The sequence below is a fragment of the Lagopus leucura genome, unplaced genomic scaffold (assembly GCF_019238085.1).
Source record: "Lagopus leucura isolate 7727_CA_CO unplaced genomic scaffold, USGS_WTPT01 Super-Scaffold_100014, whole genome shotgun sequence".
NCBI classification, from domain to species: Eukaryota; Metazoa; Chordata; class Aves; order Galliformes; family Phasianidae; genus Lagopus; species Lagopus leucura.
The window spans coordinates 6,797,534-6,811,715 of NW_024962268.1; the positions used below are offsets into that span (position 1 = coordinate 6,797,534).

Here is a 14,182-nt window from a genome sequence, read left to right on the forward strand (position 1 = left end):
TGAAACAGTAGGTCACCTCTGCTGGTGCAGATTTTTATGAGCGTGGCATGCAGGCTCTTGTTCATCACTGGCAATGTGATGCATAGCTAATGATGGTGACTGTCGATAAATAGTGTTTTCTAGCTGACAATTTGCTCTATCAAACTGTGTTTTTGTGCTCTTTGTATCTGTTGTAGTTGGGAACAAATAGGAGGCATTACTTTCAGAGACCTACAAAGAAACGTTATATACACAGAAATGAAACCTGCATGATAATGTCCTATGTCACTGTCAAGTCTTCACAGCCAATTCCACAGGTTTGAATTAGTGCATTCTCAAGAATTCCTATGACATACAATCAAACTGTGATTTAACTGGTTTGTGTATGTATTGCATCTAAAGGAAATGACTAATCTAATTAAATTCTCCCTGGATACAGGTTAATCAATATGCAGAACAACAGGGAAACTGAAATACTGCCATACTATTCCATACTTTCCTGAAGTGAGCCCTTCCACAATATAAATCTGAAATAAGAACAGAGAAGTACCTCTACCACCACAAAAATTGATGAACAAAGAACAATAAATGAACAAAGAAAAGAAAAACCTCATCACATACAGCTTTACAATATGATTTTCCAAATGTAATCTTCATCAGCATTTAGCATTTACTTAAGCACTTAACAGAAATGTTCTGATACTCTCCATCTGAATAAGAATAGTAGGAAGGACCTGATGTTTACACAGTCCCTTGAAGTTCAGCACTGTATGAACTTCTGTACTTTCACAGCAATACTGGTCATAATTTTATTGGTTACAAATTGGTGCTACATTTTACTCAACAAAAGATAAGAGGTAGTTCTGAAGAACAAAATAATTTCCATGGGAAGTTTCAAAGTTCTGTTTTTCAGGTGATAATTTGAGATCTTTTCTGTTAGCATGATATGGTACGAGGCTCAAAAAAGGAGGTGAGATTGTAGAACTCCTTCAATGACTTTGAATGACAAAAAAAAAAATCCATTATAAAGGATTCTTCCATTTCAGTCTCATGCAAGCCACATGAGCTATAATCACAGACTGCCTTAAGTTGGAAGGGACCTTAAAAATAATCCAGTTCCAATTCTCCTGCTGTGGGCAGTCTGCCATCCACCTGCTCAGGCAGCCTGGGACCCCCTCCAACCTTGCCTTGAGTGCCTCCAGGTATGGAGCATCTACAGCTTGTCTGGGCAGCCTCACCACCTCCCAGTAAAAATGTTAAACATTTTAAAAATATATTAATATATATTATATTAAAACCATAAGATCAAAGATTACGAGTGGCCTTTCAGTACATAATATATGGTACACTAATAGGCGGAGCTCTGGAGATGGTTGCTTGTAACTTTTGCATAATTATCCAGAACAACCTTAAAAAAATATGTTTTGCTGATTGTATACTATGCCTAAAAATGAGAATTGGAGTCCACCCAGTGGAAACTTTATGTTAACCACAGTTTTACAGCACATCTTAATGCAAGGAAACAAAGAACAAATTCTCAGAAGGAAAGTTAGGAATTGTTTTGTCCTAAAATACTTTTTTCTTCTTTTCCCCAAAAAGTAAAGATTATACATCTGTTTACGGTCCTATCTGAACTGCAGGCTGCATAGAACATAATGAATTCACGTGAAAATTGTTTTAACACTATATCTGCCATTTGGTAGCACTATATTACACAGACCATATATTTATCATATTTATTACACAGTCACCATTACTCTGTCTGTTCTCAAACCAAGACAATGTATTTTAAACACACTCCTTTTTACCTAGCAAAGCAGAGATAAAGTTTAATTCCATGCCACCACTGACTTAGCAATTTTTCTAAGACGGTATGTGATGAGATAGCTACTTTTGCACAACATTGGAATTTCTCAATTTAATCTGTTAAAGTGTTTAAAATAGCTTTGAACATTTATTTCAGGGTAGAACACAAAGTGGTTCACTGCAAAAACCTGAAATGAAAAAACAAACTTGTTTGCTAGTTTACAAATTTTGACTGTTTCTTGTTGAAATGGAATATCCGTACAGGTGGAGCATAATAATCACACAATGAATACATAATACATATTTTTTTAAGGCAAGAGGTCATTATAAAAGGGCAATATGTTTGTCTGTATTATAGTTGGGTGCAGCCAAAACTAATTATTTTTTAATTATATATCCAAAAATGAAACTAATCATTTTACACATATTCAAAATTTAAATTAATTTTATGTCAATTTAATTGGGACTTCCTTTGAAAAACAAAAAACAGGCAAGACAAAAGAAACAACATACAATGGTAATGGATTAAAGTCACAATGCATACACTTCCTGGATAAAGTTACAGTAAAATAATCCAACAGTCTCCCAGAGAAAAAGCATACTGAGAGGAGCATATACGTTCAGACATAATGCTATCAGATACTTTCTTAGTTGAATTCAACATCAGCTCGTGACAGGTTGCCAATCTGACTAATTTTCAAGTAAATCCAAATGCCTACTCTTGATTATATTAGGAAAACTTGCTTCCCAGTACTTTCAGAAAAGAAAGTTCTTTAAAAGTCAGCAGTATACAAAAGGACCAAAGAATATCTCTGTTAAGTAAGAGTTAGGTTACAGTTATCATTTCAAATAGTTGCCAATGGGATGTAAAGGACTGACTGGAAACACCCCTAATCCCCAGGGAATTCCAGACACTGAATCACACAAACTGTCATGGGATGGCAAATTATCCTAATTGGATTGCTTGTCAATCTGAGTTTGTTAAAATAAAACAAAAGAAAAGCCTACAATAATTAACTGCAAAACTCTAGGAAGCAGGAACAGGACATATGTAGAAAATGAGAAACTAATTTTTGGAGAATGGCTGCCGAAAATAATCTGGAAAGCCCTAGCAACATAAAAAAAATCTCAGTGATCACTGTAAGAACAAACGGAGTGACAGAAGCAAGAAAGTTCTCTATATACAGCAGTAGTAACACTAATAAGAGATTACTGACCAAAACTCTTTAAGGAATGCTGAAAAATTGGAGAAGGAACAAAAAGGCCTCAAAATAATCTGAAGACTGGAAAAAATAACTTACTGTGAAGGACTGAAAGAATTCAATGGGTACAGCTTATCAAAAAAGACAGAAAAGACTCAATTAGAATTTGAGCAGATGAAGAATTAGAAAATACTGCACACTGAAGTGAACTTAAGAAAAACATATAGCAAAAAAAAAAAAATTGGTTGCAAGCTGGACCCGCACAAATAATATTGGATGAAGTACTGTTAAGAGTAAGGTGTCTGGAACAGATTGTGTACTGTCCAACTAAAGATGGACCAAATTATACTCTTGGTACCTACAAACTATTTCTGAATGCCTTCCTGTTTATCTGTGGCAAGTGAGTTTAATATAGTGGCAAATAGCTGTGAATTATGGCACAAGACACACAGTTTATTTCATACTTTCCTTTGGCTTATAATACTATTAACAGAATACCTGAACTTACTATCACAGAATGGCCAGAGTTGGAAGGGACCTCAAGGATCATGAATCTCCAACTCCCCTGCCACAGTCAGGACCACCAACCTCCACATTTAATACTAGACCAGGCTGCCCAGGACCCCATCCAATCTGACTTCAAACACCTCCAGGGACGGGGCATCCACAACCTCTCTGGGCAGCCTGTTCCAGCACCTCACCACTCTCTGTAAAGAATTTTCCCCTGACATCTATCCTAAATCTTCCCTCCCTCAAACTAAAACCATTTCCCCTTGTCCTGCAGTTATCAACCTTTTAAAAGAGTTGATTCCCCTCCTGTTTGTAGGCTCCCTTTAGGTACTGAAAGGCTGCAATGAGGTCACTACGCAGCCTTTTCTCCAGGCTGAACTCAGCCTGTCTTCATAGGGGAGGTGCTCCAGTCCCCTGATATACTATGTGTATTTAAAAAATAAAAACAAAAAAAGGTACTTCATTAAATATAGTGAGGTCTGAAGTCAGTTGCAAAGAAGGTTTGTACTCCAGAACTCAAAAGCCATTCACATCAACACACTATTTCTATTTCCTGGTACCAACCTGAAAAGCAGGGAGACAGACAATATTCCTGGACAGATCCTAACAGAAGCAGTTACATCTGGTTTAAAGAAGCACTACTATAAAACATTAATATCATTCAGTAGTTAATAAATTCAAAATTGTAATTACTGTAAAGAAAGAATATCACAGTTATATATACATGGAAATAGATAAGCTTCATATTTCAAAGTGATTTTTTTCTCCTTCATATGCCTGGGAATATTCCCAAGAAAATCTGTCTCATGATTTTTCCAAGAGCCAAGATGATGTTGACTGCATAGCTATTGCTTTTTTTGAAAATGGGTGCAGCAAGTTCACTAAATGGGTGCAGTATTTGCAACAACCTCCAGTCAGAGGATTTCTTCAGTGTTTCAGATATAGGCAGCAACCTCACAATGACATCAACCAGCTCTCTCAGTATCCTCAAATGCATCCCATCTGGTCAAACAGACTTTTTTGGGTCAAGATTTCTTAGCAATTTCTGACACAACTGTTTATCACTGTTAGCGGCTCCTCTTTCTTTGAAACACATCTGCAGACACAAAACCCTGGAAGATCTTGTTGGTGATGATACTTGATAATCAAGTATCTCTGTCATTCCTGCATGCACTGTTACCATATCACAGGAGGCCATAAACACATATGCTATCCATATACAATCTTTTATTGTTTATGGAGTCAAAGAAGTTCTTTCAGTTGGCCTTTACTCTCCCTGCCCATTGCAACTTCAGCAAAGCTTTGGCTTTCCTAGCAGAATCACTGCATGCCTGTCATGGTTTTATGATTTCTGGCTATCAGTATTCCACACCATAACATCATGTAATGCACTGCGGGGGGGGGGGGAGAGGGTTGACTTCTGCTGAATGTTCATCCGATGGAGAAGAACTTCATTTCCCCAGGAGGCTTTGTGGACAGCAAGGAGATATAACTCTGTGCAAGGTCACCTGAGTTCCTCTTCTTCGCCTGCTCTTCGCTGCCTGCACTTCACCGTCTGCTTTTCTTCAGTCACTCAGCTGGACTGCACTTCTCATCTCAGCATTGTGGTGAGGTCTATCTACCATCCAGACAGACTCTCTCTCTCTCTCTCATTATATTTTTGCTAATACTATATTTAGTAAATCATTTGTTCCACCTCAGATTATTGCTGTTGTTTTCAAGTATTTCGGGGTCCCCTGTTTGCCCTTTCCCGGAGGCGCGGATCCGCAGATCCCTCTGCCCTGCTGGTCACGGAACCGGGCCGAACCAGCCTGTAAACTGCTGACAATGCCCTGACAGCAATTCTTTAGTCCTCCTTTGCAGACAATTTTCACTTTCATCTCCAGTATATATGATTTTTATATCAGACATCACACATGAATTCCCTGTTCAGTCACATATCTATCCTCTACTTTTTTTTCAAAATCTCTGACTACTAGGCTGTGCCACACCTGTATCTGAAGACCTGTCTGCTCTGCCTTCACAGTATTCCACCTACCAATTCTACAAATACATCACATCTAGATGTCCAAGGTCTGAATTCTGGTACTTGCCTTCATCACTTCACCCAGGAACCACTGATGTAACCACTGAGATTGAGGGATGCATTGCTGATTTAATTCACTACTCTTCAACATCTTTATCAGTGACACAGATGAAGGAATTGAGTGCGCCCTCAGCAAGTCTGCAAATGACACCAAGCTGAGTGGTGCTGAGTGGTGCAGTTGATATACTGGAGGGAAGGGAAGCCATCCAGAGGGACCTGGACAGCCTGGAGAAGCGGGCCCATGTGAACATAATGAGATTCAGCAGGGTATTGCCCTTGGGCTGGGGCAGTCCCAGGTGTTTATACAAACTGGAGGAAGATCTCCTTGAGAGCTGCCCTGTGGAGGAGGACTTGCGGGTCCTGGACATGAGCCAGCAGTGTGTGCTTGCAGCCTCGAAGGCCGACTGTGTTCTGGGCTGCATTAAAAAAAGGGCTGGCCAGCAGACAGAGGGAGGTGATTGTCCCCCTCTACTCAGCTCTTGTGAGGCCTCTTCTGCAGTACTGCGTCCAGGCCTGGGGCACCCAGCACACGAAAGATGCAGAGCTCTTGGAGTGGGTCCAGAGGAGGGCCGCTAAGATGAACAGAGGGCTGGAGTACCTCTACTTTGAAGAAAGGTTGAGGGAACTGGGCTTCTTTAGCTTGGAGAAGAGAAGGCTACAGAGAGACCTCATTGTGGCCTTCCAGAACTTGAAGGAAGCATATAATCTGAGGGGTAACGACTGTTCACATGGGTTAATAGTGATAGGATATTGGGGAATGGTTTTAAACTAAGATAGGGGAGATTCAGATTAAGTATTTGGAGGAAGTTTTTCACACAGAGGGTGGTGACACACTGGAACAGGTTGCCCAAGGAGGTTGTGGATGCCCCATCCCTGGAGGCATTCAAGGCCAGGGTGGATGTGGCTCTGGACAGCCTGGTCTGGTGGTTGGTGACCCTGCACATAGTGGGGGGGTTGAAACTAGATGATCGCTGTGGTCATTTTCAACCCAGGCCATTCTATGATTCTATGATAATAAAATATCTGCTTTAAGAATACCATTGTTAAAATATGGACATCTGACAGAACTATCTGATTTTTTGGTAAGCTACAATTACAGAACTTAATTTCTGAAGAGGAACACACCAGAAAATTTGTTTTTTGGGGGAAAATATTAAATAAATGTATTTATATCAGAATACTATATTAGTCCACAAACTTGGAAAAAAAAGTCACTTTAATCCCACATCTGTGAAGAAAATTGTTAGTATGAATTCACAGAACAATAATCAGCATGTGATGAATGGAACTATATATACAAATGACCAAGACAGGCATCATAAAAAAAAACCTATCCAACACAACTTTCACAGTTGCAAAATAACTGTTTCTTATACTTCAACTCATGCATTTGATAAAACATATAAAACTATTAAAAGTCTGTATTCTAAAGACATTTGCTTTTACAGTAAAACATAGGAGCTGGAAACTCAGACACTGTAGGATAGAGAAACTAAGAGTGTTGATGACTGATACGTAAAACACAGCAACACTTGTTTGTACCTGCCAATCAAGAACACCGTGATACATAACCTATTGGATGCCCTCCCTGGGAAGGGAGACATGCTAAAAAAGTTACTTTTCTATGCCACTGTTATAAACAACAAAGAGAGTAGAGATTTTCAACAATTACAAAGATTAAAAGATTTCTTTCAATCCAGAACTGTGGCAGTGTCCTAAATGATTTTACTTCCTTTCATATGTACGCCTGCATCATAAACGCAAGGTAAGAAGTGCACAGTAAATGTATTAGATCAAAATATTCTACCATTTACTATTAATGTATGGAAAAAATATCAAGTAATTCTTTTAGAGCAACTATGGATTCAGATAGAAAAGAAAAGCCTCTATTTAAAGGCTTTTTAAAAGTTTTTCATGGGATCACATACAAAGTTAACTTTGGCTATTCTGCGCCACAGAATTATGAAGAACTTCAGGAAATCAATCTTGCAAACTCAGTGTGTCAATATTTATTCAGATGGTAAAAATTGTTATGATGCCTTAACTGTACGTACTTTCATTTAGTCTAGGTTACTTTCAAAGAACTTGTATTGCATGGTCTGAAATGATCTTAGTATGAACTTGAGCATGTCTATTGAGCATGTTGTGCCTAGACATCAAGATTACAGTCAGTATGCAGTCATTTAAGCAAGTGCAGACACGTTTAAAAAGAAATAGCCATTCCATCCTGTTATAACAAATGGAGAAAAAAAACCACTAAACATCTCAGATAATTATACCTCAACAAGTGTTCTGTTCATTTATACTATGATGAACAATGGCATTGGTGTACAAGGGAAACATGACCGATGTCATTCATCTGGACTTGAGCAAGGCCTTCGACACGGTCCCTCACCACATCCTTATCTCCAAGTTGGAGGGATGTGGATTTGATGGGTGGACCACCCAATGGATAGGAAACTGGTTGAAAGGCCACAGACAGAGGGTGGTCATCAATGGCTCCATGTCCAGGTGGATGCCGGTAACGAGCGGCATCCCCCAGGGTTCTGTCTTGGGATCAGTGCTCTTTAACATCTTTATCAATGACATCGATGACGGAATTGAGTGCACCCTCAGCAAGTTCGCTGATGACACCAAGCTGAATGGTGTGGTCGACACGGTTGATAGATGAGAAACTTAACATGATCCAGCAGTGTGCTCAGAAAACTCAGAAAGCAAATGGTATCCTGGGCTCCATCAGAAGAGGGGTGGCCAGAAGGGACAGGGAGGTGATTGTCCCTCTCTACTCTGCTTTTGTGAAGCCCCATCTGGAGTACTGTGTCCAGGTCTGGACCCCCCAGTACAAGAAAGACAGGGAGCTGTTGGAGAGGGTCAAGAGGAGAGCCATGAAGATGATCAGGGGACTGGAGCACCTTCCCTAAGAAGACAGACTGAGGGAGCTGGGCTTGTTCAGCCTGGAGAAAAGAAGGCTGCGGAATTACTTCATTGCAGCCTTTCAGTACCTAAAGGGAGCCTACAAACAGGAGGGGAATCAACTCTGAAAGGGTTGATAACTGCAGGACAAGGGGAAATGGTTTTGAGTTGAGGGAAGATTTAGGATGGATGTCAGGGGGAAATTCTTTACAGAGAGTGGTGAGGTGCTGGAACAGGCTGCCCAGAGAGGTTGTGGATGCCCCGTCCCTGGAGGTGTTTGAAGTCAGATTGGATGGGGTCCTGGGCAGCCTGGTCTAGTATTAAATGTGGAGGTTGGTGGTCCTGACTGTGGCAGGGGAGTTGGAGATTCGTGATCTTCGAGGTCTCTCCCAACCCTGCCATTCTGTGATTCTGTGTTGAACCAAGTAATTTCTTACATATACACAGTATATATCTGAAGCTTCATGAGATTATTTTTATGAAACCTATGGTGACATTAACTTTAACTAGGAATGTGCAATCTGTATACAAGAAAATATAAGGAATGTAATAGCAACTATATTTCTACTCCTTTATTATATACATAGATAACTCATCTCCTTATGTTGGTGACTTATAAACCAAAAGAAAAGGACATTACTTAGTTTAGCTGCACTCTATAGTCTATTAGGAGTAAAATACATGAGAGAAACAGTTAAATTCAAGTGACTCAACTCCATTTCTTCCTCAGTTCAGTTATTCTAGTTATTATTATATTATTAGTTATTCATATTGCTGTTTAATAGCACATCTGTGTTAGGTATGTAATTGAAATTGTACTCTATTTGCACGCTGTGTTTTGCAAACAAGAAGCAATGAAAATTTTTAAAAGCCCGTAACTAGAAATGCGTAGCATCTGAGCTCCACCTACAGGATGAGAACAAACATAAAACCAGTTTCAATTTGCCAAAGTGAAAGAGTAGTATATACTATGAAGCCTTCAGCTGATCTACTCAAGACACTAACATTTTTAAAACTTCATGTAATGTTATCTGTATATATTTTCATTTACACAGCTGTTCTGTATTTTCAAGTTTAAGTTCAATCTTTCTATAAAAACAACAGATATTTGGAATTTGTCTAATGAGCTGCCAGAATGAACAAGATCTTTTTTCCTTAAGTTTTTTATCTAGTATAAAATTGGAAAGTGTCTTCAAATTATTTTTTTATTTAAACAAAAGTCTCAAAAGGATGTTGAAATTACTAAAACTAACATCACCATCTGAGCACCCCAAGAACAACTGCATTTGAAGAAACACTTGTGGATCTCAGTACTATGAATTTGAGAAGGTGTCTATTATTTCCATATTGTTTCTCTAAAACAGATGTGCATACTTCTGATTTCACAAAAGGATTTGTGTGAAAAACAGGATGACTAATAAAAATGAATAAAGATTTGTAAAACAAGTCATGCATGTTAAAATTCATTACTCAGAAAAAAAATATTTTTAGAAATTCTCTTATTCTATTAGCACATTTAAGTATCTGATGAGGTGAACAATACCTGATATAAGAATTTTCTTGTCCCCCTGATATTTGACTAGACATGCCTCTTCAAGATAAGTAAGGTGGATTGAAGCTTTTGTTTGACAGTCACACCTCATCCATTTCTCCTGTCAGCACACACTTGGACAATAGTGGCTGGTGAAGTCCCACAAGAATATATCAATCATCCCTACTATACTTACAAAAAGGCCACTACTCCAGACAAGGAAACTTGATAACCGGCTGATTATCTCATCAAAACCAATGTCACTAGCACCTCATTTACATCAAACAACCCACGCTTTTCATTTTCATACAGGATGCCTCACCATTTGGAAAATAACAGATTCTAGAAACTGATGTTACCTGTATTACTAAGCAGTGTCTCCCAGGGCTATTGCTCTCAATCACTAAAAAAGCATCCAATAAAACTCACTTCAAAGACAAGATAGTCCATTTGGCTATGATACTACTACAACTTCCCTGAAAGAGCAGAATAATCACGGACTAAACACATTGTACTTGCATAGGAAGAGCCAGCAGCTTACAGACTGTTTGTACAAATATTTATGAAATCTGAAAAAATATAATGCAAGCACTCCTAAGGGTATGCACAATCTTTATGTCAACCTCATGCTGAGAACCTGCAACTACATGTTAGATAAGTTTGTATCTAGTAGCCCTTGCTGCAAAACCCAGCAAGTAGTTAAGTAGATTGGTTGGAAGACCACTGAACACACAGGCAATGTAAATCTTAGAATCATTAAGGTTGGAAAGACCACTAAGATCCTCTAGTCCAACCATCAGTCCATGCCTGTGATCACTCTACACCATGTTCTCCAGTGCAACACCTACTCTTCTGAAAATCTCCTGGGATGGTGACTCAACCACCTTCCTGGGCAGCAATCTGGTATAACTTAAAGCCATTATTTCTCATCCTACCACATGTTCCCCAGGAAAAGTGGCTAACTGTCACTTTGCCAAAACTTTAGTTTTTTTTTTTTTTTTTAGATAGCAATAAGGTCCCCCCTCTCTTCTCCAAATCAAACAATCCCAGTTTTCTTAGCTGCTCATCTTGTGCTCCAAATCCCTCACCACCTTTATTACCCCTTCTCTGGACACGCTCCGGGGCCTTAATGTCTTTCTTGTAGAGAAACTGAACACTGTACTCATGGTGTATGGCATCACCAATGCTGTACAGAGCACATGAAGAGCACAATGTCTTTTGCTATTCTAGAGATGTTTGGCCTCCTAAATATACCTAAAGACCCTTTCTCAAGAAAGCTTTCCTTGGATATCTCCTTTACTTCTGACCCCTCCCTTCCATTCTACGATAAAGCCATTTAACACTGATCTTTTTTTGTCCAGTCCAGAGGTATTCTTTCCCATTTTTCTCAAAAACTAGATTCAAGTTTAAACTACTAAATGAAACTAAGAACTGAGAAACCAACCGGCAGTTTCATCTTTCATAGTCGAGGGAGGCTGACAAATTTAATGCAGTACTAAAATAAAAATGCAGTAAATACGAAACTGGAATTGAACAGTAAATAACTGAAAATAAGTTGGAGAAAAATAATATATGATTTATATGACTTATATATGACTTTTACATGACTTACCTGCGACTGGTGATTTTCTTTTCCATCTTAGTTTCTTCCTCTTGAAGTTGCAGTTTAGCAGTTTCACTTGTATCCATTTTCAACTTTTTTGCAATGCGTTCTTTCATTTGAAATCTCTCATTGCTAGCAGCTTCACCTTCTACACTGTCAACATCTTCACCATTTTCATCTTCCTCCTTTATTGACAGAACATAAAAAAAAAATTCCTTAGCTTTTTCTACTTTTTAACTACAGATTCTTGAATACATAAACTTTTTCTTACGAAGATGATTCTTTACCACAACAGACAAAGAAACTAACAAGCAAAAATCCACAATTTTTAAAATTACTTCAAAGAATAATTTCAAGAATGTCTCTGTATCATTTAAAAAACAGAAATAGTGAGACTTTAATCCCTGAAAGGTATGCAGAAGGTTTCATGGCAATATACTATTAGTTTGATTATTACCTATGGATCCAAAAGTCGATCAAGGCAATATATTAACACTTCATTAATTTTCCCTTAAAAGAAAACCAGAAACGCAGAAGGCCAACTGTATCAACTGATGGGTGGCCAGAAAGAAGAGGGAAGTGACTGTTCTCCTTTTGCTCTGCCCTCATGAGGTCCCACCTGCCATATGCACATATGCAGGTTGGGCAGAGAATGGCCTGAAAGCAGCTCTGATGAGAAGGATCTAGAGGCGCTGGTTGACGAAAGGTTCAACATGAGCTGGCAATAGGCGCTTGCAGCCCAAAAAGCCAACGGTATCCTGCACTGCATCAACAGAAGCGTGATCAGCAGGTGGAGGGAGGAGATTCTGCACCTCTACTCTGCTCTCGTTAGATCCCACCAGGTGTACTGCACCCAGTTCTGAGGTCTCCACCACAAGAAGGACATGGAGCTGTTGGAGTGGGTCCAGAGAAGGGCCATGAAGATGATCAGAGCACTGGAGCACCTTCCCTGTGACAACAGCCTGAGAGAGTTGGAGCTTTTCAGCCTGGAGAAGAGAAGGCTATGAGGAGACTTTATAGAGGGCTTCCAGTACTTGAAGGGGGCCTAAAGAAAAGTTGGAGAGGAATTTTTTATAAGGCGTGTAGTGACAGGATGAAGGGAAGTGGCTTAAAAGAGGAAGAGGGTAGATTTAGACTAGATACTAAGAAGAAATTCTTTACTATGAGGGTGGTGAGACACTGGAACAGGCTACCCAGCAAAGTTGTAAATGCCCCTTCCCTGAAAGCATCCAAGGCCAGGCTGGATGGGGCTGTGAGCAACCTGGACTAGAGGGAGGTGTCCCTGCCTATAGCAGGGGGGTTAGAATGAGATGATCTTAAAGGCCCCTTCCAAGACAAACCACTCTATGATTCTATGAAATGACCAGGCTTGCTGTGTCAAAATACTGCATGACAGCCAATCAGCAGAGAATCACAGCTTAAAGAAGAGTGTGATCATGCACATGGCTCGAACAAAGGCAGAATTTGAGTTTATGTGTCCAAGAAGCTGAGCACATACTGTGTTTTGCAAAAGAGGTAACAGCACATACAATGGAAATAAGCTGCTTTCTTTTTGTTTAGGTGCAAGGATGAGGGAGACTGCATCTGTCCTTCACTCTCATTGAATACCAGCTAACAGATGATAGCTACTGACCTATGCATAGCAGATAGATATGAAAAACAAAGTACTTCTGAGGATTCAATTTATGGAACACAGGATTATATTCCCAGTTATTCATGTTTTGATAGCAACTCAAAGATCTAGCCCATCATCCATGGCTGTAGGTAAATATGCACTTCAACTTGCAATTTTATTCCGTAATATCAATAAAAACTTCCTTGTATATAAAATATCCTCCATGCTTGGACATCCAACTTATTACTGCTTGCTTACTTAAATTTCCCACCTTTCAGACATAACAGTCTTTATCAATGCTATTTTTAGTGATAGACATTCATCTTCTTCCCTTGAAGAAATCTTCCCAATAGCATTCTCACTTATACACAGCCTTCCCCTTAGATTAGTGTTCTATCATCATTCATGATAAATATAATCTTAATTCCTTTCCCATCCCTGAAGCAATTTCAGAGCTTGTATTAAAGGTTTGTGACTCTGTGGTAATCAACCTCATTTACTGACTGAAATATCTGCTAAGAAGTTTTCATAAAATGCAGTAGGTGGCATGCAGCAGCAAGTTTACCCTGACACGAAAGCACACAACTGCCAACCCTCAGAGCTCTGAAAGGGTTACTGGTTTTTGCTGGAAATCTGACTTGAGCTAGCTTTAAAAATCCTCAAAAGCAGCATTTATTTCCCACAGGAAAATGTTAAATCACATACAATAAGGAAAAAAAGACTTATTTGTAAAAATAAATAATAATTCAAAAAATTACTTACCTCACTCAAATAACTCTCTTCATTTGCTGCACCACTAAAAAAGAATAATTAATACTTTAAAATAGCAGAGAAGACTTAAAATACTGTTTAAAACACAGCTCTTTAATAAAAATTTTAACTAATTGAAATTTTAGGTAACTTAGTCATTTACACCATCCTCACATTCATTTTAACA

At 38.9% G+C, this 14,182-nt stretch overlaps 1 protein-coding gene across 1 annotated transcript in view; it reads right to left on the bottom strand.

The window, feature by feature from the left end:
- The window catches only part of CWC27 (CWC27 spliceosome associated cyclophilin), a 117,274-nt gene that overhangs the window by 90,319 nt on the left and 12,773 nt on the right, over positions 1 to 14,182 (bottom strand). The window contains exons 9-10 of the mRNA XM_042875094.1: positions 14,008 to 14,041; positions 11,640 to 11,815 (exon numbers count right to left, since the gene is read on the bottom strand). Of these exons, the coding sequence (XP_042731028.1) occupies positions 11,640 to 11,815; positions 14,008 to 14,041 (210 nt within the window). The remainder of the gene's footprint in view (positions 1 to 11,639; positions 11,816 to 14,007; positions 14,042 to 14,182) is intronic.